Raw genomic sequence first — 24263 nt, 5'->3', positions numbered from 1 at the left:
TACAGGACCTCACGGTAAACACACACAGTCAACTACTCAACCACATGCTGGCTAACGCAACTCTACTACAACACATTATACAGGACCTCACGGTAAACACAGTCAACTACTCAACCACATGCTGGCTAACGCAACTCTACTACAACACATTATACAGGACCTCACAGTAGTAAGGAAGCTTAAACAAGTATCATGTTAGAATAAAAATGTAACTCTGGTGTGTGTTCTCTGAGGTTCTAATGATGGTGTGTGTGTTCCAGAGGTACTGTCGAGGTGAGTCCAAGGAGCAGTGGATGACTGACCTGCTGTACTGCTACAGCGTAACCATGGCGACTCACCGGGGAAACCTGGGGCTCCGCGACATCTACTGACCTAGGCCCCAAACCAACCACAGGCCCATCTTACTGTTCTCTGTCCACTGTCTAACCCACGGAGGTCATAGTGTCTGAGGGCTTTTGCTCCACCCTTGTACTTGATGGATGATTTATGGTCACTAATGAGTAAGGAACTCCCCTCACCTGATCGTCTTAATTGAAAGGAAAAAAGGAAAACCTGCAGACACTCGGTCGTCTGTGGAATGAGTTTGACACCCCTGGTCTAACCTGACATCCTGTCTTCCCCATCGGTCTCTCTGTCCTCCTCATTCAGCTTTTATTCCTGGCCCAAAACCAACTGTCTTCTTCATATTGCTAAATATTGTGGCCACCACTAGTCCTGGAGAGATAAAAGGATGTACAGGCTTTAGTTACAGTGCAGCACTAACATACTTCTTTAACTAATCACCTGAATCAGTGCTGGGTTGGAACTAACACCTGCACACACTGCATCTCCAAGACTGAATTAAAGGATTTCTCAACTGATTACTGTTTTTATTACAAAAAGAGAAAATAAAGCTGGAGTCACTGAAACTCAATGTATTTATTTGAGAAGTTTTCTAAAAGAGTAGAAAAACATGGACATTAACATTGAGGTTGGTATTCATTCATAAATGTAAAGCCTTGACATCTGATAGTGTTTCAACAGTAGTGCATCAGAGAACAGCATTGACACTGAAACGCAGTTTCTATCTTAAGTGACAGTTCCCCTTGATGAGGTGCCACAAACATCTGGCTAACTTTAAGTCAACTATTTCAGGCAGGAAGTGATGTATAATGTAGAATTAGAGTAACGGAGTGTGTATAAAATGCATAAATATACCCCCCTCCAGAGTCCTACAGAGAAAGCACAGGTACACGTGTACCCTCTGGACCTAAATGACCTTGTGTACCTACTATTATGGCTGAGGGGGGAAAGTGGGAGGGGCATGCATGCCTGTGGGAACCTGCTCAGGTAGATACTGAGGTAGAGTTGACTACAACCTAGTACAAGTGTTATGGCTGACGGGAAGCGTGTGTGTCTGCAAGCAGGCGTGTGTGTCAGCGTCTGCAGGTGGGCTGGCTGTATGACCGGCTGTTGACAGACTGCCTCATTCTCCACATGGGAGGAAAGGTTATCTCTGTGTGTGTGTGTTCATTTTCTGTATGGTTGAAATTATCTTGCACACATACCATGTCGGTTGACTTAACTCCGCCCTGTGAGGTCATGACTGTGAGGTCTCATAACTTTGTCCTCTCTTCCTGTGTCCAGTAGTATAAACAATCAGGCCAAGAACTCCTCCATGGTTAATACTGGGCACAGAGAGTACAATCTGAGAGGAAAAGGCTATGCAAGAGGGATTACTCTGCCTGAAAATACAGCATGACACAGACCAATTGGGGATTTTTTATATGGTGATCAATTTGACGCTCATTGCCCACCATATAAAAAATCCCCAATTGGTCTGATTATTTGACTTAATATACATTTTGTAATATTTCGATTATTACAACTGTACTGATAAGTGGACACGTGGCATCTCTGAGAAGTCAGTTATATCAGCATTGTTCACACGCAAACCTGCCCTCAAGAGTTCCCACCTCTGCAGAAACATATTCATAAAGTTACACCATTGGGGCCCCCCCTCTTGTCAGTATATAGATGCTCTGTTTACAATCTGGCCAATAACTCCACCATGATAAGGTGGGTAAGTAATTTCAAGACAACACACACATATGTGTGCGCCATTTAGCAGATGCTTATATCCAAAGCAACTCAGTCACACGTGCATACATTTTACATATGGCTCGTCCTGGGAATCGAACCCAGTCCTCTAGCAGTAGAAGCACCATGCGCTACCAAGTGAGCCACGAAGTACACATGCAGGGTGTGTGTGTAGTCGTCAGTGTTTCCCCCGGCCCTGTCCAGCGCTGTGGGGTCTGAGGTGGTAGGAGTACTGCCTGGCCTGCCCCACTGCATCACACAGGTGCACACACTCCACACTGCTCACTGCAAAAACACACACACAGAAGGAAACAACATGCTAACAGAGGAAACAGATTTTGTACAGTTCATCCACATCACTCTATTCCCGTAATCAAATCGGTCACAAACACATGGTTAGCAGATGTTATTGCAAGTGTAGCGAAATGCTTGTGTTTCTAGTTCCGACAGTGCAGCAATAACTAACATGTAATCTAACAATTCCACAACAACTACCTAATACACACAAATCTAAGTAAAGGAATGGAATAAGAATATATACAGTGGGGAGAACAAGTATTTGATACACTGCCAATTTTGCAGGTTTCACTACTTACAAAGCATGTAGAGGTCTGTAATTTTTATCATAGGTACACTTCTACTGTGAGAGAAGGAATACAGAAAATCACATTGTATGATTTTTAAGTAAGTCATTTGCATTTTATTGCATGACATAAGTATTTGATGCATCAGAAAAGCAGAACTTAATATTTGGTACAGAAACCTTTGTTTGCAATTACAGAGAGCATACATTTCCTGTAGTTCTTGACCAGGTTTGCACACACTGCAGCAGGGATTTTGGCCCACTCCTCCATACAGACCTTCTCCAGATCCTTCAGGTTTCGGGGCTGTCGCTGGGCAATACGGATTTTCAGCTCCGTACAAAGATTTTCTATTGGGTTCAGGTCTGGAGACTGGCTAGGCCACTCCAGGATCTTGAGATGCTTTTTACGGAGCCACTCCTTAGTTGCCCTGGCTGTGTGTTTCGGGTCGTTGTCATGCTGGAAGACCCAGCCACGACCCATCTTCAATGCTCTTACTGAGGGAAGGAGGTTATTGGCCAAGATCTCGCGATACATGGCCCCATCCATCCTCCCCTCAATACGGTGCAGTCGTCCTGTCCCCTTTGCAGAAAAGCATCCCCAAAGAATGTTTCCACCTCCATGCTTCACGGTTGGGATGGTGTTCTTGGGGTTGTACATCCTTCTTCCTCCAAACACGGCGAGTGGAGTTTAGACCAAAAAACTATATTTTTGTCTCATCAGACCACATGACTTTCTCCCAGTCCTCCTCTGGATCATCCAGATGGACATCCAGATGGACAACTTCAGACGGGCCTGGACATGCGCTGGCAGGGGGACCTTGCGTGCGCTGCAGGATTTTAATCCATGACGGCGTAGTGTTACTAATGGTTTTCTTTGAGACTGTGGTCCCAGCTCTCTTCAGGTCATTGACCAGGTCCCGCCGTGTAGTTCTGGGCTGATCCCTCACCTTCCTCATGATCATTGATGCCCCACAAGGTGAGATCTTGCATGGAGCCCCAGACCGAGGGTGATTGACCGTCATCTTGAACTTCTTCCATTTTCTAATAATTGCGAAAACAGTTGTTGCCTTCTCACCAAGCTGCTTGCCTATTGTCCTATAGCCCATCCCAGCCTTGTGCAGGTCTACAATTGTATCCCCAATGTCCTTACACAGCTCTCTGGTCTTGGCCATTGTGGAGAGGTTGGAGTCTGTTTGATTGAGTGTGTGGACAGGTGTCTTTTATACAGGTAACGAGTTCAAACAGGTGCAGTTAATACAGGTAATGAGTGGAGAACAGGAGGGCTTCTTAAAGAAAAAATAACAGGTCTGTGAGAGCCGGAATTCTTACTGGTTGGTAGGTGATCAAATACTTATGTCATGCAATAAAATGCAAATTAATTACTTAAAAATCATACAATGTGATTTTCTGGATTTTTGTTTTAGATTCCGTCTCTCACAGTTGAAGTGTACCTATGATAAAAATGAAGTAGGAAAACCTGCAAAATCGGCAGTGTATTATATGTACAGTTCTCCCCATGGATGAGCAATGACAGAGCGGCATAGGCAAGATGCAATAGATGGTATAAAACACAATATATACACTACCACTTTTGAATGGTAGTGTATATATTGTGTTTTATACCATCTATTGCAATGTCCTTATTTTTTAAAGAAAAACATTTTTTCTGTCCATTAAAATAACATCAAATTGATCAGAAATACAGTGTAGACATTGTTAATGTTGTAAATGACTATCATAGCTGGAAAAGGCTGATTTGTTATGGAATATCTACATAGGCGTACAGAGGCCCATTATCAGCAACCATAACTCCTGTGTTCCAATGGCACGTTGTGTTAGCTAATCCAAGTTTATCATTTTAAAAGGCTAATTGATCATTAGAAAACCATTTTGCAATAATGTTAGCACAGCTGAAAACTGTTGTTCTGATTAAAGAAGCAATAAAACTGGCCTTCTTTAGATTAGTTGAGTATCTGGAGCATCAGCATTTGTGGGTATGATTACAGGCTCAAAATGGCCAGAAACAAATCACTTTCTCCTGAAACTCGTCATTCTATTCTTGTTCTGAGAAATGAAGGCTATTCCATGTGAGAAATTGCCAATAAACTGAAGATCTGGTACATCGCTGTCTACTACTCCCTTCACAGAACAGCGCAAACTGGCTCTAACCAGAATAGAAAGAGTGGGAGGCCCCGGTGCACAACTGAGCAAGAGGACAAGTACATTAGAGTGTCTAGTTTGAGAAACAGATGCCTCACAAGTCCTCAACTGGCAGCTTCATTAAATAGTACCTGCAAAACACCAGTCTCAACATCAACAGTGAAGAGGCGACTCCAGGATGTTGGCCTTCTAGGCAAAGTTCATTGTCTGTGTTCTTTTGACCATCCTAATCTTTTCTTTTTATTGGCCAGTCTGAGATATGTATTTTTCTTTGCAACTCTGCCCAGAAGGCCACCATCCTGGAGTCGCCTCTTTACTGTTGATGTTGAGACTGATGTTTTGCGGATACTATTTAATGAAGCTGAGCTTTTCTTTCAAAAACAAGGACATTTCTAAGTGACCCCAAACTTTTGAACAGTAGTGTACATATGAGATGAGTAATGCAAGATATGTAAACATTATTCAAGTGGCATTATTAAAGTGACTAGTGATCCAGCGATGTGTGTGTGTGTGTGTGTGTGTGTGTGTGTGTGTGTGTGTGTGTGTGTGTGTGTGTGTGTGTTTGTGTGTGTGTGTGTCTGAGATAGTACTCACATTGGCTGTGTGTGCGTAGTGGCAGGTCCAGTAGTATCTGAGACTGAGAACCCTCGAGAGAGCGCCCCCTTCGGGCCACAGAACCTCCTACAAGACAATAAACACACATCATCTCCATACATATATACACACACACACACACACACACACACACACACACATACAGTCATTATACACAGAAACATCTGGAGAGCCTACTGCAAGACAAGAAAATAGCAACATTGTAAGTCTGAAATATACAAATTGGCCAAGGCTGCTAGCTTGAATGGTGAATCGCTACACACACAAACCTTCTGGAAAGACCAAGGTAAAATAGGGCATTTACAATCCGTCTCATTTAGGTTTCATTCATGCATCGAACTGTAACTGCTAAACTGAGTGAGGTAAGCTGTATAAGTGAGATCAGGGAGAGTCCTTTGTTTTAGGAGTCTGACTGGTAACCTGCCTGTCAGGTTGGGTGTGTGGCTATCTTCGTTCTCAAAAGGGAGTATCATTTAAATCCTTTTCACCTCCTGGTTGAACTGTAAAAAGCAAGGCTCCATAGCTCAGTGGTTAGAGCACTGGTCTCGTAAACCAGGGGTCGCGAGTTCAAATCCCGCTGGGGCCTTCGAGTGATAACAATTTTTGTCAACACTACACCTGTACCACCAAACAATGCATGGTGAAAGGAATGAAGTAACGACTTGGAAATATCAACCTGAAAGAAGAGTGAAACTGAACAAAAGAAATAGGAAAAACACCAACGTTCTGCGATACCTCTGTACACACACACAGGTGAATGTGGTTGACGGGTTTGTATGTCTGATAGAGACAATGGGTTCCGTGAATGTGTGTGTGTGTGTTCAGCAGACAGCTCTACGCAGTCATCTGACATTCCCCCTGACAGCTCTGAACTTTTCACAGCAGCAGCCGACAGGACTGTCAGTGTGGGTATGTGTGAAAGGGGGCGGGCTACCACGTCAGGCCAGAAAAGGTAGGGAGTCTATCTGGCTGTATCGGTGTGTATGTTGTGTGTGTATGTCTGTGTGTTGGAACTAGTAGGTTTCTGCCCAGTCTCCCATCATCACCTGGTCATGTGTGCTGAAGGTCAGGTGTGTCTACGGGCCAAACTCATACCAGAAGTGATAACACACAACGCACACACATCTCTATATGATTATACAACTATGTGTGATTGCATGTGTATATTAACATGATAAGGTAAATAGTTACTGCTAACTCTCTGCATTGATGCTACTCTAATTCTGTTTGAACATAACATCACATTCCAAACCAAACAGCGTCATACCATCACCTCAGGAAACAAATATTTTCCTTCATCGAGAAACTGTACATGTCTTAGATGGAGGCCTGCTAATATCTTCTGTGGACTATACACCTCCCTATACTAATTCTATACAGATATTAATATCTTCAGTGGACTATACACCTCCCTATACTAATTCTATACAGATATTAATATCTTCAGTGGACTATACACCTCCCTATACTAATTCTATACAGATATTAATATCTTCAGTGGACTATACACCTCCCTATATCAATTCTATACAGATATTAATATATTCAGTGGACTATACACCTCCCTATACTAATTCTATACAGATATTAATATATTCAGTGGACTATACACCTCCCTATACTAATTCTATACAGATATTAATATCTTCAGTGGACTATACACCTCCCTATACTAATTCTATACAGATATTAATATATTCAGTGGACTATACACCTCCCTATACTAATTCTATACAGATATTAATATCTTCAGTGGACTATACACCTCCCTATACTAATTCTATACAGATATTAATATATTCAGTGGACTATACACCTCCCTATACTAATTCTATACAGATATTAATATCTTCAGTGGACTATACACCTCCCTATACTAATTCTATACAGATATTAATATATTCAGTGGACTATACACCTCCCTATACTAATTCTATACAGATAATAATATATTCAGTGGACTATACACCTCCCTATACACCTCCCTATACTAATTCTGTACAGATATTAATATATTCAGTGGACTATACACCTCCCTATACTAATTCTATACAGATAATAATATATTCAGTGGACTATACACCTCCCTATACTAATTCTATACAGATATTAATATCTTCAGTGGACTATACACCTCCCTAAACTAATTCTATACAGATATGAATATATTCAGTGGACTATACACCTCCCTATACTAATTCTATACAGATATTAATATCTTCAGTGGACTATACACCTCCCTATACACCTCCCTATACTAATTCTATACAGATATTAATATCTTCAGTGGACTATACACCTCCCTATACACCTCCCTAAACTAATTCTATACAGATATGAATATATTCAGTGGACTATACACCTCCCTATACTAATTCTATACAGATAATAATATATTCAGTGGACTATACACCTCCCTATACTAATTCTATACAGATATTAATATATTCAGTGGACTATACACCTCCCTATACTAATTCTATACAGATATTAATATCTTCAGTGGACTATACACCTCCCTATACTAATTCTATACAGATATTAATATATTCAGTGGACTATACACCTCCCTATACTAATTCTATACAGATATTAATATATTCAGTGGACTATACACCTCCCTATACTAATTCTATAGAGATATTAATATCTTCAGTGGACTATACACCTCCCTATACTAATTCTATACAGATATTAATATATTCAGTGGACTATACACCTCCCTATACTAATTCTATACAGATATTAATATCTTCAGTGGACTATACACCTCCCTATACTAATTCTATACAGATATTAATATCTTCAGTGGACTATACACCTCCCTAAACTAATTCTATAGAGATATTAATATATTCAGTGGACTATACACCTCCCTATACTAATTCTATACAGATATTAATATCTTCAGTGGACTATACACCTCCCTATACTAATTCTATACAGATATTAATATATTCAGTGGACTATACACCTCCCTATACTAATTCTATACAGATAATAATATATTCAGTGGACTATACACCTCCCTATACTAATTCTATACAGATAATAATATATTCAGTGGACTATACACCTCCCTATACTAATTCCATACAGATATTAATATATTCAGTGGACTATACACCTCCCTAAACTAATTCTATACAGATATTAATATCTTCAGTGGACTATACACCTCCCTATACTAATTCTATACAGATATTAATATATTCAGTGGACTATACACCTCCCTATACTAATTCTATACAGATATTAATATCTTCAGTGGACTATACACCTCCCTAAACTAATTCTATACAGATATTAATATATTCAGTGGACTATACACCTCCCTATACTAATTCTATACAGATATGAATATCTTCAGTGGACTATACACCTCCCTATACCAATTCTATACAGATATTAATATCTTCAGTGGACTATACACCTCCCTATACTAATTCTATACAGATATTAATATATTCAGTGGACTATACACCTCCCTATACTAATTCTATACAGATATGAATATCTTCAGTGGACTATACACCTCCCTATACCAATTCTATACAGATATTAATATCTTCAGTGGACTATACACCTCCCTATACTAATTCTATACAGATATGAATATCTTCAGTGGACTATACACCTCCCTATACCAATTCTATACAGATATTAATATCTTCAGTGGACTATACACCTCCCTATACTAATTCTATACAGATATTAATATCTTCAGTGGACTATACACCTCCCTAAACTAATTCTATAGAGATATTAATATATTCAGTGGACTATACACCTCCCTATACTAATTCTATACAGATATTAATATCTTCAGTGGACTATACACCTCCCTATACTAATTCTATACAGATATTAATATATTCAGTGGACTATACACCTCCCTATACTAATTCTATACAGATAATAATATATTCAGTGGACTATACACCTCCCTATACTAATTCTATACAGATAATAATATATTCAGTGGACTATACACCTCCCTATACTAATTCCATACAGATATTAATATATTCAGTGGACTATACACCTCCCTAAACTAATTCTATACAGATATTAATATCTTCAGTGGACTATACACCTCCCTATACTAATTCTATACAGATATTAATATATTCAGTGGACTATACACCTCCCTATACTAATTCTATACAGATATTAATATCTTCAGTGGACTATACACCTCCCTAAACTAATTCTATACAGATATTAATATATTCAGTGGACTATACACCTCCCTATACTAATTCTATACAGATATGAATATCTTCAGTGGACTATACACCTCCCTATACCAATTCTATACAGATATTAATATCTTCAGTGGACTATACACCTCCCTATACTAATTCTATACAGATATTAATATATTCAGTGGACTATACACCTCCCTATACTAATTCTATACAGATATGAATATCTTCAGTGGACTATACACCTCCCTATACCAATTCTATACAGATATTAATATCTTCAGTGGACTATACACCTCCCTATACTAATTCTATACAGATATGAATATCTTCAGTGGACTATACACCTCCCTATACCAATTCTATACAGATATTAATATCTTCAGTGGACTATACACCTCCCTATACTAATTCTATACAGATATTAATATCTTCAGTGGACTATACACCTCCCTATACTAATTCTATACAGATATTAATATCTTCAGTGGACTATACACCTCCCTATACTAATTCCATACAGATATTAATATATTCAGTGGACTATACACCTCCCTATACTAATTCCATACAGATATTAATATATTCAGTGGACTATACACCTCCCTATACTAATTCTATACAGATATTAATATATTCAGTGGACTATACACCTCCCTAAACTAATTCTATACAGATATGAATATCTTCAGTGGACTATACACCTCCCTATACCAATTCTATACAGATATTAATATCTTCAGTGGACTATACACCTCCCTAAACGAATTCTATACAGATATTAATATCTTCAGTGGACTATACACCTCCCTATACTAATTCTATACAGATATTAATATATTCAGTGGACTATACTCCTCCCTATACACCTCCCTATATCAATTCTATACAGATATTAATATATTCAGTGGACTATACACCTCCCTATACTAATTCTATACAGATAATAATATATTCAGTGGACTATACACCTCCCTATACTAATTCTATACAGATATTAATATCTTCAGTGGACTATACACCTCCCTATACTAATTCTATACAGATATTAATATATTCAGTGGACTATACACCTCCCTATACTAATTCTATACAGATATTAATATCTTCAGTGGACTATACACCTCCCTATATCAATTCTATACAGATATTAATATATTCAGTGGACTATACACCTCCCTAAACGAATTCTATACAGATATTAATATCTTCAGTGGACTATACACCTCCCTATATCAATTCTATACAGATATTAATATATTCAGTGGACTATACACCTCCCTATACTAATTCTATAGAGATATTAATATATTCAGTGGACTATACACCTCCCTATACACCTCCCTATACTAATTCTATACAGATATTAATATCTTCAGTGGACTATACACCTCCCTATACTAATTCTATAGAGATATTAATATATTCAGTGGACTATACACCTCCCTATACACCTCCCTATACTAATTCTATACAGATATTAATATCTTCAGTGGACTATACACCTCCCTATACTAATTCTATACAGATATTAATATATTCAGTGGACTATACACCTCCCTATACTAATTCTATACAGATAATAATATATTCAGTGGACTATACACCTCCCTATACTAATTCTATACAGATATTAATATCTTCAGTGGACTATACACCTCCCTAAACTAATTCTATACAGATATTAATATATTCAGTGGACTATACACCTCCCTATACTAATTCTATACAGATATTAATATATTCAGTGGACTATACACCTCCCTATACTAATTCTATACAGATATGAATATCTTCAGTGGACTATACACCTCCCTAAACTAATTCTATACAGATATTAATATCTTCAGTGGACTATACACCTCCCTAAACTAATTCTATACAGATATTAATATCTTCAGTGGACTATACACCTCCCTATACTAATTCTATACAGATATTAATATATTCAGTGGACTATACACCTCCCTAAACTAATTCTATACAGATATTAATATCTTCAGTGGACTATACACCTCCCTATACTAATTCTATACAGATATTAATATATTCAGTGGACTATACACCTCCCTATACTAATTCTATACAGATATTAATATATTCAGTGGACTATACACCTCCCTAAACTAATTCTATACAGATATTAATATCTTCAGTGGACTATACACCTCCCTATACTAATTCTATACAGATATTAATATCTTCAGTGGACTATACACCTCCCTAAACTAATTCTATACAGATATTAATATATTCAGTGGACTATACACCTCCCTATACTAATTCTATACAGATATTAATATCTTCAGTGGACTATACACCTCCCTATACTAATTCTATACAGATATTAATATCTTCAGTGGACTATACACCTCCCTAAACTAATTCTATACAGATATTAATATCTTCAGTGGACTATACACCTCCCTAAACTAATTCTATACAGATATTAATATATTCAGTGGACTATACACCTCCCTATACTAATTCTATACAGATATTAATATATTCAGTGGACTATACACCTCCCTATACTAATTCTATACAGATATTAATATATTCAGTGGACTATACACCTCCCTATACTAATTCTATACAGATATTAATATCTTCAGTGGACTATACACCTCCCTATACTAATTCTATACAGATATTAATATCTTCAGTGGACTATACACCTCCCTATACTAATTCTATAGAGATATTAATATCTTCAGTGGACTATACACCTCCCTATATCAATTCTATACAGATATTAATATCTTCAGTGGACTATACACCTCCCTATACTAATTCTATACAGATATTAATATATTCAGTGGACTATACACCTCCCTATACTAATTCTATACAGATAATAATATATTCAGTGGACTATACACCTCCCTATACTAATTCTATACAGATATTAATATCTTCAGTGGACTATACACCTCCCTATACTAATTCTATACAGATAATAATATATTCAGTGGACTATACACCTCCCTATACTAATTCTATACAGATATTAATATATTCAGTGGACTATACACCTCCCTATACTAATTCTATACAGATAATAATATATTCAGTGGACTATACACCTCCCTATACTAATTCTATACAGATATTAATATATTCAGTGGACTATACACCTCCCTATACTAATTCCATACAGATATTAATATATTCAGTGGACTATACACCTCCCTAAACTAATTCTATACAGATATTAATATATTCAGTGGACTATACACCTCCCTATACTAATTCTATACAGATATTAATATATTCAGTGGACTATACACCTCCCTATACTAATTCTATACAGATATTAATATCTTCAGTGGACTATACACCTCCCTATACTAATTCTATACAGATATTAATATATTCAGTGGACTATACACCTCCCTATACTAATTCTATACAGATATTAATATCTTCAGTGGACTATACACCTCCCTATACACCTCCCTAAACTAATTCTATACAGATATTAATATATTCAGTGGACTATACACCTCCCTATACTAATTCTATACAGATATTAATATCTTCAGTGGACTATACACCTCCCTATACTAATTCTATACAGATATTAATATCTTCAGTGGACTATACACCTCCCTATACTAATTCTATACAGATATTAATATCTTCAGTGGACTATACACCTCCCTATGCCAATTCTATAGAGATATTAATATCTTCAGTGGACTATACACCTCCCTATGCCAATTCTATACAGATATTAATATCTTCAGTGGACTATACACCTCCCTATACTAATTCCATACAGGTATGTTGGAGTTTGAAGTTGCAGCTCGGCAGTAATGCACCCATTCACAGTAGGCGACTAGGCGCTGTTAAGAATTGGTTTATTTCTAAATGTTAACAGTTCAGAGTTGAAACAAATGAAAGACAGAATCAAACATTCTGGACAGAACGCCAGGCTTTACCATAGATGCTTTGCAGCACTGAGCTCTTGGCTGCTGTCTTGGTGGGTGGAACTGTGGCCTCAGGCTTGGTCCTAATAGGGGTGTGACCAGGGAAAGCCGGCCTATCCCAGAGCAGCTGGATCAGGAGGGAGGCGACCTCAGGTGGCTCCACTCTTTTCCCAGCACCAAAAGCCTCCCTCAATCTGCATCGCACATGGAACCTACACACAAACACACCCAGAACACGGTACATTATAGAGGCCTTCATTTGTCCAACCTATTCGGTTCGTATATTACACAGCACATGACATTTGGACATTATTCAGTTCACTGAAAAACGTTACAGGCATCCCTGGAAAAGCTGGTTTAAGAAGGGTGAGAAATAATAATTAGTCCAACCTTAGGGGTTCCACAAGGCTCAATTCTGGGTCCGCTACTCTTCGGCATCAATACATAACACTTCCTCTAGGGGAACTGAACCATGGCATACTTCAAGAGCTTAGTAGAAAAAGCTTATTACTTGTATACTACAATTAAATCAGTACACGCATCCGCACGCACACACATCTACTGGCGGCTGGGAACAGAGGGCTTTCCGATGTGGGGTAGTAGATCCTGAATGAGAGGCTGCTGGTAGCTATTAGAATGGCACGCCTGAACTTTTAGCCTCTCGTTAAAACACTGAGAGGGCTCCAGATTATACCCCCTGTCTCCCCCACCTCCCCCCTCTCTCCCCCGTCATGGAGGTGTTGATGGTAGGAGGGCAGGCAGCCAGACCACAGAGAGCGTGAGGGGGAGACGCTGTGTGTAAGTTAGTGTGTGTGTGTGTGGAGGGAAGACACATGTGGGCACCACATGGCACTGCCACACTCTCTTGGTAAGAGAGAACGCTACTGTGGAGCACAGTATACCCCTCCCCCTTTCAACCATACACACACTTCCTCCAGGCTGTTTGGGAAGCCATCTCAGAGCCAACCTTGTTATCGGGCCAGAGAGAAACTACCTGAGCACCTCTGCTTTGGTAAAGGGGCCACAGGCTCTATTCCATGGCAGTACTCCCAGTACTGGCTCAGCTTGGAGAGGGAATGGGAAGAATGAAAAGCAGACCATCCCTGGTCGGGCTTCAACCTTACCTCCTCCAGGCTTGTTGGATAGTGCAGGCAGCCTGGTCTCTGTCCCCCTCCCTGGGCTTGCTGCTGGGGCGGTGTGACTGTGTGGAGGCTTTAGTGTGGTTCTTGCTGGAGGAGGTGGTATGGTCTGTGGCAGGGCGTGTTCTGTGTCTGGGGTTGTGTGTGTTGGTGTGTGTGTCTCTCTTGCTTCTAGGGGTGCGTTCCCTGGTGCTGGGGGCTTCTTGATCCATGGTGGGGCGAGTAGACGTGTCTGTGTTGGATAGAGTGTGTGTGTGGGAAGGAGTGTGTGTGTTGGAAGGAGTGTGTGTGTTGGAGGTAGTGTGTGTTTTGGAAGGAGTGTGTGTGTTGGAGGGAGTGTGTGTGTTTGCAGAGGTGAGTCTCTTGGTCCTGGGTGTGGTGGGAGGTCTGTGTTTTGGGCTGGGGGGTCGGCTGCAGCCTGCAGGAGAGAAACGCTCCCTGACCCTAGACCCCTGGGCAGGGGGCATGGGGTCAGAGGTCACTGAGGGGTGAGGGGTCACCACGGGGTCAGGTCCTTTGGCTGGCTGTGCCTCCTTCCCTCTCTTGGAGGGTCTGCTTCTATGTGCTGAGAAAGAGAGGGAAGTAAGAGTGAGAGAGTGGGTGAATATGTGTGTGTGTATATGTGTGTGTGTTAGGTTTGAGTGGTTTACCGTATATATACCGTAGTCCAGGGTTTTGGAAAAAGCCACGGGATGGTTTTTCAGTACCGTCAATACTGTTTAAACTACTTCTTTTTTTAATACATTTGAATATTTCTAGCTACTTTTTAAGTAAATATCTGCAGTCAAATTGTGAAATATGGTAGGAGATAATGAAGATGACGTTCATAATTTCACCTGTTTTTCATTGAGCGGATCTGATTAAGCTGAGCCGCAGGGCACCGGTCTATGACCCGTGAGGAGAACGAGCAAAAGCAGTGAGGCAGGAGCCCCTTCTCAAACGGAACAGTAATGAGTAGGATTCACATGCAAAAGTGAATGCTTTTGATCAAAAAGGCTTTATCTGCCTTCCCAATGAAAACTAGTTTGGCGTCACCTTAATTGGGGAGGACGGGCTCATAGTAATATCTGGAACAGAATGAATGGAATGGAATCAAACTCATCAAACACATGTTTGATAACATTCCATTAACTCCATTTCAGCCATTATTATGAGTCGTCCTCCCCTCAGCAGCCTCCTGTGTGTATGTATGTCCGTACCTCTATGTTTCCATGTCTCCTCTTTGCTATTGGTCTGTTCTGCTTTGGAGGCTGTATTAGCCCCGCCCCCTGCCTCTCTCTCATACACTGACAGTTCCTTCATAGTCTCAGCCAATGACAGCTGCTCCTGCTCAGCGCGGGCCAATAACATCCTCTGTTTCTCTGTTCTGGCCAATGAGATTTGCTGCTCCGCCTCCCGCCTCCGCTGCTCCTCCTCGCGTTTCCTGAGTGACATCATGACACATATTACACACGTCTCACACACGTACACCCTAACCCTAGTTACGACCTTATCTCAAAGCCTTATCTAAACCCTACCGCTGGACCAGCCCTGACCAACATCACAAACTAGTCCTGACGTTACAAAGAACAACAGGAGAATCCTTTCAGTAATCCAAGCCTAATAGGAGTTCCAAGCACACAGAGACCATTACAGGCCATTTATTACAAACAGTGTAGAATCATAAGAGAGGGATGTGTGAGCGAGAGAGAGAGAGAGAGAGAGAGAGAGAGAGAGAGAGAGAGAGAGAGACAGGGAGAAGATGTATGTGTGTGCAGGGATGACAGGTGGAAAGATGGATATGGAGAGAGTGTGACTTTCTATATAGGTTGGGGGAATACGACAGGGAGAGATGGAGAGAAAGGGAGATGAGAGAGAGAGAGAGAGAGGGAGAGAGAGAGAATATGTGGGTGTGTGTGTGTGTGCGTGTGTGTATGGCATGATCTGGTTGACTATGATAGAGTTGTTGACAGAGAGTACTGAGCAGACAGGGGATGGATCACAATGCTTGTTTATATGTGTGTGCATGTGTGTGTGTGTGTGTGTGTATGGTACTTGGCTGCGTCCTTGCGTAGCTGTTCGTGTCTCATCAGTAGTTGTTTCCTCTCGGTGAAGGCCTTGCGGACGGTGTATCCTTTATACAGGGCCTGGATGGAAGCAGCAGCGATGTCCTGGATGGCCGCTATAGACAGAGCTCCATGCTCCAACATGTACTGAGTCACCTCACTGTGTTCCCCTAGGAGGGTGTAGTCCAGGGGGGTGTACCTACACACACACACACACACACACACGCACACGCATGCTTCCTGTTCTTAAGTTTTTTGTTTCTGTACACCAGCTTCAAACAGCTGAAAATACAACATTATGGAAGTGGTTTAGATGGTACAATGATTCTCTACGCTATACTTGCTTGTTTTGTCACATAAACTGATATTAGAATTAGAATTTTAGTAACCAGGAAATGGCAGTGATTTCTGCATAGTGCATCTTTAACCTAATGAACTTGCTTTGTGAAAAACAACACACAGAGAGAATAGATTCACAAAATTCATTCGGAAAATTACAACATGTAATTTTACATTGATATTTTAGTAATTTAGCAGACGCTCTTATGCAGAGCGACTTACATTAGTGCATTCATCTTAACATAGCAGGTAACAGGTAACTGCCAAAATAAAGGAAACACTTGAGGAAATGAGGGATACAAAGTATATTGAAAACAGGTGCTTCCACACAGGTGTGGTTCCTGAGTTAATTAAGCAATTAACATCCCATCATGTTTAGGGTCATGTATAAAAATGCTGTGCAGGACATTATTTTGGCTACCATGTCTATGCCTCCATAGGATGACAATGCCCCCATCCACAGGGCACGGTTGGTTACTGAATGGTTTGAGGAGCATGAAAAGATGTAAACCACATGTCATGTCCGTCTCAGTCACCAGATCTCAACCCAGTTGATTCTGGAGCGGAGCCTGAGACAGCGTTTTCCACCACCATCAACAAAACACCAAATTATGGAATTTCTGGTGGAAGAATGGTGTCGCATCCCTCCAAGAGTTCCAGACACTTGTAGAATCTAAGCCAAGGTGCATTGAAGCTGTTCTGGCTCGTGGTGCCCAATGCCCTATTAAGATGTGATATGTTGGGGTTTCCTTTATCTTGCCAGTTACCTGTAGTTATCAGTCAGTGCCAATAATTTAGTAGGCCACTAGGTAGAGAGACAGCACAAAAACTAAATTGCCTTAGCTAGACAATAGCAACAGCTACTTTTTGAATCTCAATCGATACTTGCTACTGTTGTAGGAGCTGATGTCCTTCCAAACTATAGACGAGGCCCTTCCTCCTCATTCACCTCCTCCTCACCTCTCCTCGTTGTGTTCCATGTGGTTGGGGAAGGCATTAGAGTTCAGCAGCAGCTTCACAGCATCCAGATAGCCATTGTTACAGGACCAGTGGAGAGCTGTCCTGCCCTGCAGACACACACGGTAGGACAGGACCAGTGGAGAGCTGTCCTGCCCTGCAGACACACACAGTAGGACAGGACCAGTGGAGAGCTGTCCTGCCCTGCAGACACACACGGTAGGACAGGACCAGTGGAGAGCTGTCCTGCCCTGCAGACACACACGGTAGGACAGGACCAGTGTAGAGCTGTCCTGCCCTGCAGACACACACGGTAGGACAGGACCAGTGTAAAGCTGTCCTGCCCTGCAGACACACACGGTAGGACAGGACCAGTGGAGAGCTGTCCTGCCCTGCAGACACACACGGTAGGACAGGACCAGTGGAGAGCTGCCCTGCCCTGCAGACACACACGGTAGGACAGGTCCAGTGGAGAGCTGTCCTGCCCTGCAGACACACACGGTAGGACAGGACCAGTGGAGAGCTGTCCTGCCCTGCAGACACACACGGTAGGACAGGTCCAGTGGAGAGCTGTCCTGCCCTGCAGACACACACGGTAGGACAGGACCAGTGTAAAGCTGTCCTGCCCTGCAGACACACACGGTAAGACAGAACCAGTGGAGAGCACTTTGTGTCTGTGTGTTTCTGTATATGTACTGTATGTCTGTGTTTGATTGTGTGTGTGTGTGTGTGTGTGTGTGTGTGTGTGTGTGTGTGTGTGTGTGTGTGTGTGTACCTCTTTGTCCTGTATATTAGGGTCAGCGTTGTTCTCCATGAGTAGTACAGCCATACAGGTGATGTACCCTCCATAAGCAGCACACTGGAGAGGAGTCCTGCCTGCCTGGTCCTGGACGTTAGGACTGATCCCATTCTCCATCAGCAACTACCATGACCATCACACTGAGATTACAGTACCAGCCAACCGGCTCAATGACCTGAACAACACATCCTTAACACAGTCTATAAGGAAAGGAAATGAGGACAAATGAAGAAGTGTTCAGGGATAATAAAAGTGTATAAAGGTGAAAAGACAGACCTGGCAGACTTCAGCGTTCCCCCCCAGAGCCGCCCAGTGCAGAGCAGTGTGTCCATCTAGATCCACCAGGTGGACACGAGCAGAGCCTAAACAATGAAAATCCATGAGGCATTCTTCACCATAGTAAGCCCACCCAAATCCTGCATTACAAGAGCATGGTACACTAGTGTAGTCCTGTATGACTCAGTAGGTAGAGCATGGTACACTAGTGTAGTCCGGTAAGACTCAGTAGATAAGAGCATGGTACACTAGTGTAGTCCTGTATGACTCAGTAGATAGAGCATGGTACACTAGTGTAGTCCTGTATGACTCAGTAGGTAGAGCATGCTACGCTAGTGTAGTCCTGTATGACTCAGTAGATAGAGCATGGTACACTAGTGTAGTCCTGTATGACTCAGTAGATAGAGCATGGTACACTAGTGTAGTCCTGTATGACTCAGTAGATAGAGCATGGTACACTAGTGTAGTCCTGTATGACTCAGTAGGTAGAGCATGGTACACTAGTGTAGTCCTGTATGACTCAGTAGGTAGAGCATGGTACACTAGTGTAGTCCTGTATGACTCAGTAGATAGAGCATGGTACACTAGTGTAGTCCTGTATGCCTCAGTAGATAGAGCATGTTACACTAGTGTAGTCCTGCATGACTCAGTAGATAGAGCATGGTACACTAGTGTAGTCCTGTATGACTCAGTAGGTAGAGCATGCTACACTAGTGTAGTCCTGTATGACTCAGTAGATAGAGCATGGTACACTAGTGTGGTCCTGTATGACTCAGTAGGTAGAGCATGGTACACTAGTGTGGTCCTGTATGACTCAGTAGATAGAGCATGGTACACTAGTGTGGTCCTGTATGACTCAGTAGATAGAGCATGGTACACTAGTGTAGTCCTGTATGACTCAGTAGATAGAGCATGGTACACTAGTGTAGTCATGTATGACTCAGTAGATAGAGCATGGTACACTAGTGTAGTCCTGTATGACTCAGTAGGTAGAGCATGCTACACTAGTGTAGTCCTGTATGACTCAGTAGATAGAGCATGGTACACTAGTGTAGTCCTGTATGACTCAGTAGATAGAGCATGGTACACTAGTGTAGTCCTGTATGACTCAGTAGGTAGAGCATGCTACACTAGTGTAGTCCTGTATGACTCAGTAGATAGAGCATGGTACACTAGTGTGGTCCTGTATGACTCAGTAGATAGAGCATGGTACACTAGTGTAGTCCTGTATGACTCAGTAGGTAGAGCATGGTACACTAGTGTAGTCCTGTAAGACACCATATTTGGGGATGTGAGGGGGAATGTGTATATTTGGGGATGTGAGGGGAATGTGTATATTTGGGGATGTGAGGGGAATGTGTATATATGGGGATGTGAGGGGAATGTGAGGAAGTGAGACATCTCACTCGCTCCTTTTTTCCAATGGTCAACGACCTGAGTAAAGCAAAATCTTAATTTATCCACCATCTTTGCTGTGTACCTTTGATAAGTGTGAGGATGATGTGGCGGTGTCCCATCTCACAGGCTCTGAACAGAGGCGTGTGTTTCATTACGTCTAGACTGTCCACTATGGCTCCTCTCTCCAACAGCAACCTCACTGTACTCACATGACCTGACAGAGAGGCCGCATGCAGCGCTGCAACACACACACACACACATTAAGTTGAGATTTTCAGTCTCCACACACTTCAGCAGCCTCACGTACTCGAGTTTTCAGAACCAGTTCGTCAAATGAAAAGTCATTTGTTGCACTTTGACCCTGAACTGTGTTGTTATTTCATGTCAGTCAATATTTACACCCTGGCCCATCTATCTACTCCAGTGACTCTGATCAACCCACTCTGCTCCCCATCACACTCAACCTCATTAGCATAGTACACCAGATCATTTGCATATTTTACCAACTCATTAGCATATGCTCACATAAATTGTCCCTGCAGGGCAGGAAGCAGGGGCATCACCATGGTGATTAGTGCTCCAATCAGCCCACAGGGCAGAGCAGGGGACAAAGGATAGCATGTCTACAGCTTGGGAATAGTGTGTGTATGTGTGTGTGTATGTGTGTGCGCGTGCGTGCGTGCGTGCGCGTGTGTGTGTTATGTGTTGACATGTCTCTCTCCCCACTTGTCTCTCCCGCTCCACTGCTTTCGGGGAATCCCCTGACATCTATGCCACTCTGGGGAATCCCCTGTGACATCAGACAGCCGCTGTCCTGCCACCTGCGTCACCTCCAGTGCCTCAACATTCCTACACGCGCAGGATGACAGAGGCTAGCACCAGTGTGTGAGTGTGTGTGTGTGTGTGTCATCCTGCGCGTCTGTTTATCTCTCTGAGTAGCTCTGATGGTGACAGTACCAGGACATTAAGATCTGGGAAACTGTGGTGAAGGCGGTGAGGGGGGTAGGGGATAAAGGGGGAGGGAGCCGGGGATGAAGGGGGAGGTGTCCTCTACCAGCCTGACCAGTCACAGCAGCTCTTGGTCTACTGCTGACTGAAACAATCCCTGCGTATTAAACACATCCCAGAGTTCCTCACCAGTGCCTCCGTACTTGTCGGCCATGTTGATGTCGATGTGAGGCGTGAGTGTCAGCATGGTGCGTATGACATCATCGCTTCCTTTCCCAGCAGCCCACATGAACGCTGTGCGGCCCTCCAGATCTGGCTCGTCTTTCACAGAGGGGTGGGACAGAAACACACCCACCGTCTCCTACGCACGCACACACACACACACGCACACACATGAGTCCCTGATATAAGGTGAAAACGTGAGCATGTGTGCATGTGTGTGTGTGTGTCTACGTACAGCGTAGTTGCTCTGAGCTCCATAGTGTAGAGGTGTGGCCCCATGGCTGTCTGAGGGGATGGTGCCTGACGTGTTCCTCTCCAACAACAAGTGCACTATCTTGGCATGTCCTGAAACACACATCAACATATCCAGGTTCAGCTCGGGTTGCCCCCTCCGGTACAGTATCTGGACCAGTGATGGAACCACATTCTGATGACAGGATCCACATTGTAAACACAGTCTCTTACCCAGCAGTGCAGCCCAGTGCAGCGGGGTTCTGAACAGGTTGTCGTACGCCGTGACGCTGCAGCCTTCATACGATGTCAGCACCTCCACCACTGCCTCGTTGCCGTCGGCAACAGCAAAGTGCAAAGGCGTGCGCCCCTCATAGTCCTGCCAGTTCAACAGAGACTCGGTAGGAGCCGCCTCCTACGCACACACACACACACACACACCTCATTTACATCAGTAAGCAGAGGATGGTGTGTGTAAGGATGACATTCTCACTGGATACTGTGTGTGTGTGTGTGTGTGTGTGTGTGTGTGTGTGTGTGTGTGTGTGTGTGTGTGTGTGTGTGTGTGTGTGTGTGTACCAGTATACAGCGGACGGTGTGTATAGCGGTGTGCTCCTGGCTGTGTGCAGCCCAGTGTAGGGGGATCTTGCCCTCACTGTCTGGGATGCCAATGTTGGAGTCGTGTTTGATGAGCAGTCTGACGTGCTCCGGCCTGTTATAGAACGCTGACCAGTGGAGCGCAGTCTGCTGCAGGGGGAGAGAGGGGGGGGGGGGGGGGGGGGGGTGGGTCAGACACTATTGCAATAATAATTTGGGGGTGCTTATATTTGACCTGTTAATGTGTATGGGAAATGTGTTTCTTGCATATCCAAACTCCCGCTGGGGCCACAGCCAGGGTCACCATTGTCAGGTGTTACGTTCCCCAGTTTATGTGTTGTAGTTTGTGTATTTGCATGTGTTTTATTTCAGGAAATGGCTTCCTGAAATCCCTCAAGCTGCTGATTGGTCGACTCCAGGGCTAATTGGAGAGCTGACCCCGCCCCCTCGTCAAGACACAGCTGTCTCCAGTTACATTCATTCTGAAGCTATATAAAAGCCAGTGTTCTGTTCAGAAGAGAGAGATTTTGGAGGTAGGGATTACTGAGAGAGATTTGCTGGGAGGTCATTGCAAAGCGATTGATTGTGATAGAGAGATTTTTGCTGGAGGTTGATTTGCTGGGAGTTCATTGCTGGGAAGTTGGTATGTTTTGTGAGTTTGTTGCTCAGATAGAGCTTATTTGATGTACTTTGTTTGTTTGTGAAATTGTTTAATATTCTGTTTCATTTGTTCCCAGGGGGAAAGGGGAAGGCACCTTGGGAGTGCTTAGGCAAGAGGCCCGCGGGCATACATATACCCGTAGTATATTCACTGTCTAGGCACACTAGGTAAGACCTGGGCGGACCACCCCCTGTATTTTGGTTAGGGCACCAGGTGGTGCTAAATTAGGTAAGTAGTGGGTAGGCAGGTAAGATAGGAGAGGGGGGGGGCTTTGAGATTTACTTTCTTTGCTTTGGTTCCGTCCAGCCCCTTTTCCCCATATTACCGTGTAAAGGAATAAAGTCCTTGTAAACGGTACCACATTCTGTCTGTGTCATCCTTACTCGCACCTACAGTCCATACCTTTTTCACTTCACAGAGAGTTTAGTTGTAGCAGGGTTCCCTCTTCATAGAGGCGTGCGTAACACAGGCCCCCGTGGAGCAATTGGGGTTAAGTAACCTTTTGGTTACTGGCCCAACGCTCTAACCTCCAGGCTCTAACCTCCAGGCTCTAACCTCCAGGCTCTAACCTCCAGGCTCTAACCTCCAGGCTCTAACCTCCAGGCTCTAACCTCCAGGCTCTAACCTCCAGGCTCTAACCTCCAGGCTCTAACCTCTAGGCTCTAACCTCTAGGCTCTAACCTCTAGGCTCTAACCTCTAGGCTCTAACCTCTAGGCTCTAACCTCTAGGCTCTAACCTCTAGGCTCTAACCTCTAGGCTCTAACCTCTAGGCTCTAACCTCTAGGTTCTAACCTCTAGGCTCTAACCTCTAGGCTCTAACCTCTAGGCTCTAACCTCTAGGCTCTAACCTCTAGGCTCTAACCTCTAGGCTCTAACCTCTAGGCTCTAACCTCTAGGCTCTAACCTCTAGGCTCTAACCTCTAGGCTCTAACCTCTAGGCTCTAACCTCTAGGCTCTAACCTCTAGGCTCTAACCTCTAGGCTCTAACCTCTAGGCTCTAACCTCTAGGCTCTAACCTCTAGGCTCTAACCTCTAGGCTCTAACCTCTAGGCTCTAACCTCTAGGCTCTAACC

At 42.6% G+C, this 24263-nt stretch overlaps 2 protein-coding genes and 1 non-coding gene across 4 annotated transcripts in view; 2 read left to right on the top strand and 1 right to left on the bottom strand.

Annotated features, from left to right (window-relative positions):
• Positions 1-908, top strand: part of LOC110535643 (testis-expressed protein 10 homolog) — a 30905-nt gene extending 29997 nt beyond the window's left edge. For both annotated transcript variants that reach the window (XM_036966947.1, XM_036966940.1), the window contains exon 17: positions 261-908. In XM_036966947.1, coding sequence (XP_036822842.1) covers positions 261-371 — 111 coding nt within the window. In that variant the 3' untranslated portion in view covers positions 372-908. The remainder of the gene's footprint in view (positions 1-260) is intronic.
• Positions 900-24263, bottom strand: part of LOC110534148 (inversin) — a 54259-nt gene continuing 30895 nt past the window's right edge. The window contains exons 5-18 of the mRNA XM_036966930.1: positions 22511-22678; positions 22166-22346; positions 21936-22045; positions 21668-21839; positions 20613-20768; positions 19133-19218; positions 18833-18979; positions 18061-18167; positions 16751-16960; positions 15916-16139; positions 14702-15281; positions 13590-13789; positions 5417-5503; positions 900-2364 (exon numbers count right to left, since the gene is read on the bottom strand). Coding sequence (XP_036822825.1) covers positions 2258-2364; positions 5417-5503; positions 13590-13789; positions 14702-15281; positions 15916-16139; positions 16751-16960; positions 18061-18167; positions 18833-18979; positions 19133-19218; positions 20613-20768; positions 21668-21839; positions 21936-22045; positions 22166-22346; positions 22511-22678 — 2535 coding nt within the window. The 3' untranslated portion in view covers positions 900-2257. The remainder of the gene's footprint in view (positions 2365-5416; positions 5504-13589; positions 13790-14701; positions 15282-15915; positions 16140-16750; positions 16961-18060; positions 18168-18832; positions 18980-19132; positions 19219-20612; positions 20769-21667; positions 21840-21935; positions 22046-22165; positions 22347-22510; positions 22679-24263) is intronic.
• trnat-cgu lies at positions 5951-6023 on the top strand. Its single transcript has one exon. It is a non-coding gene; the product is annotated as a tRNA-Thr (tRNA).

This window comes from Oncorhynchus mykiss, chromosome 3 (assembly GCF_013265735.2).
Source record: "Oncorhynchus mykiss isolate Arlee chromosome 3, USDA_OmykA_1.1, whole genome shotgun sequence".
Lineage (NCBI taxonomy): Eukaryota > Metazoa > Chordata > Actinopteri > Salmoniformes > Salmonidae > Oncorhynchus > Oncorhynchus mykiss.
This window is presented reverse-complemented; position numbering and strand designations above follow the sequence as displayed.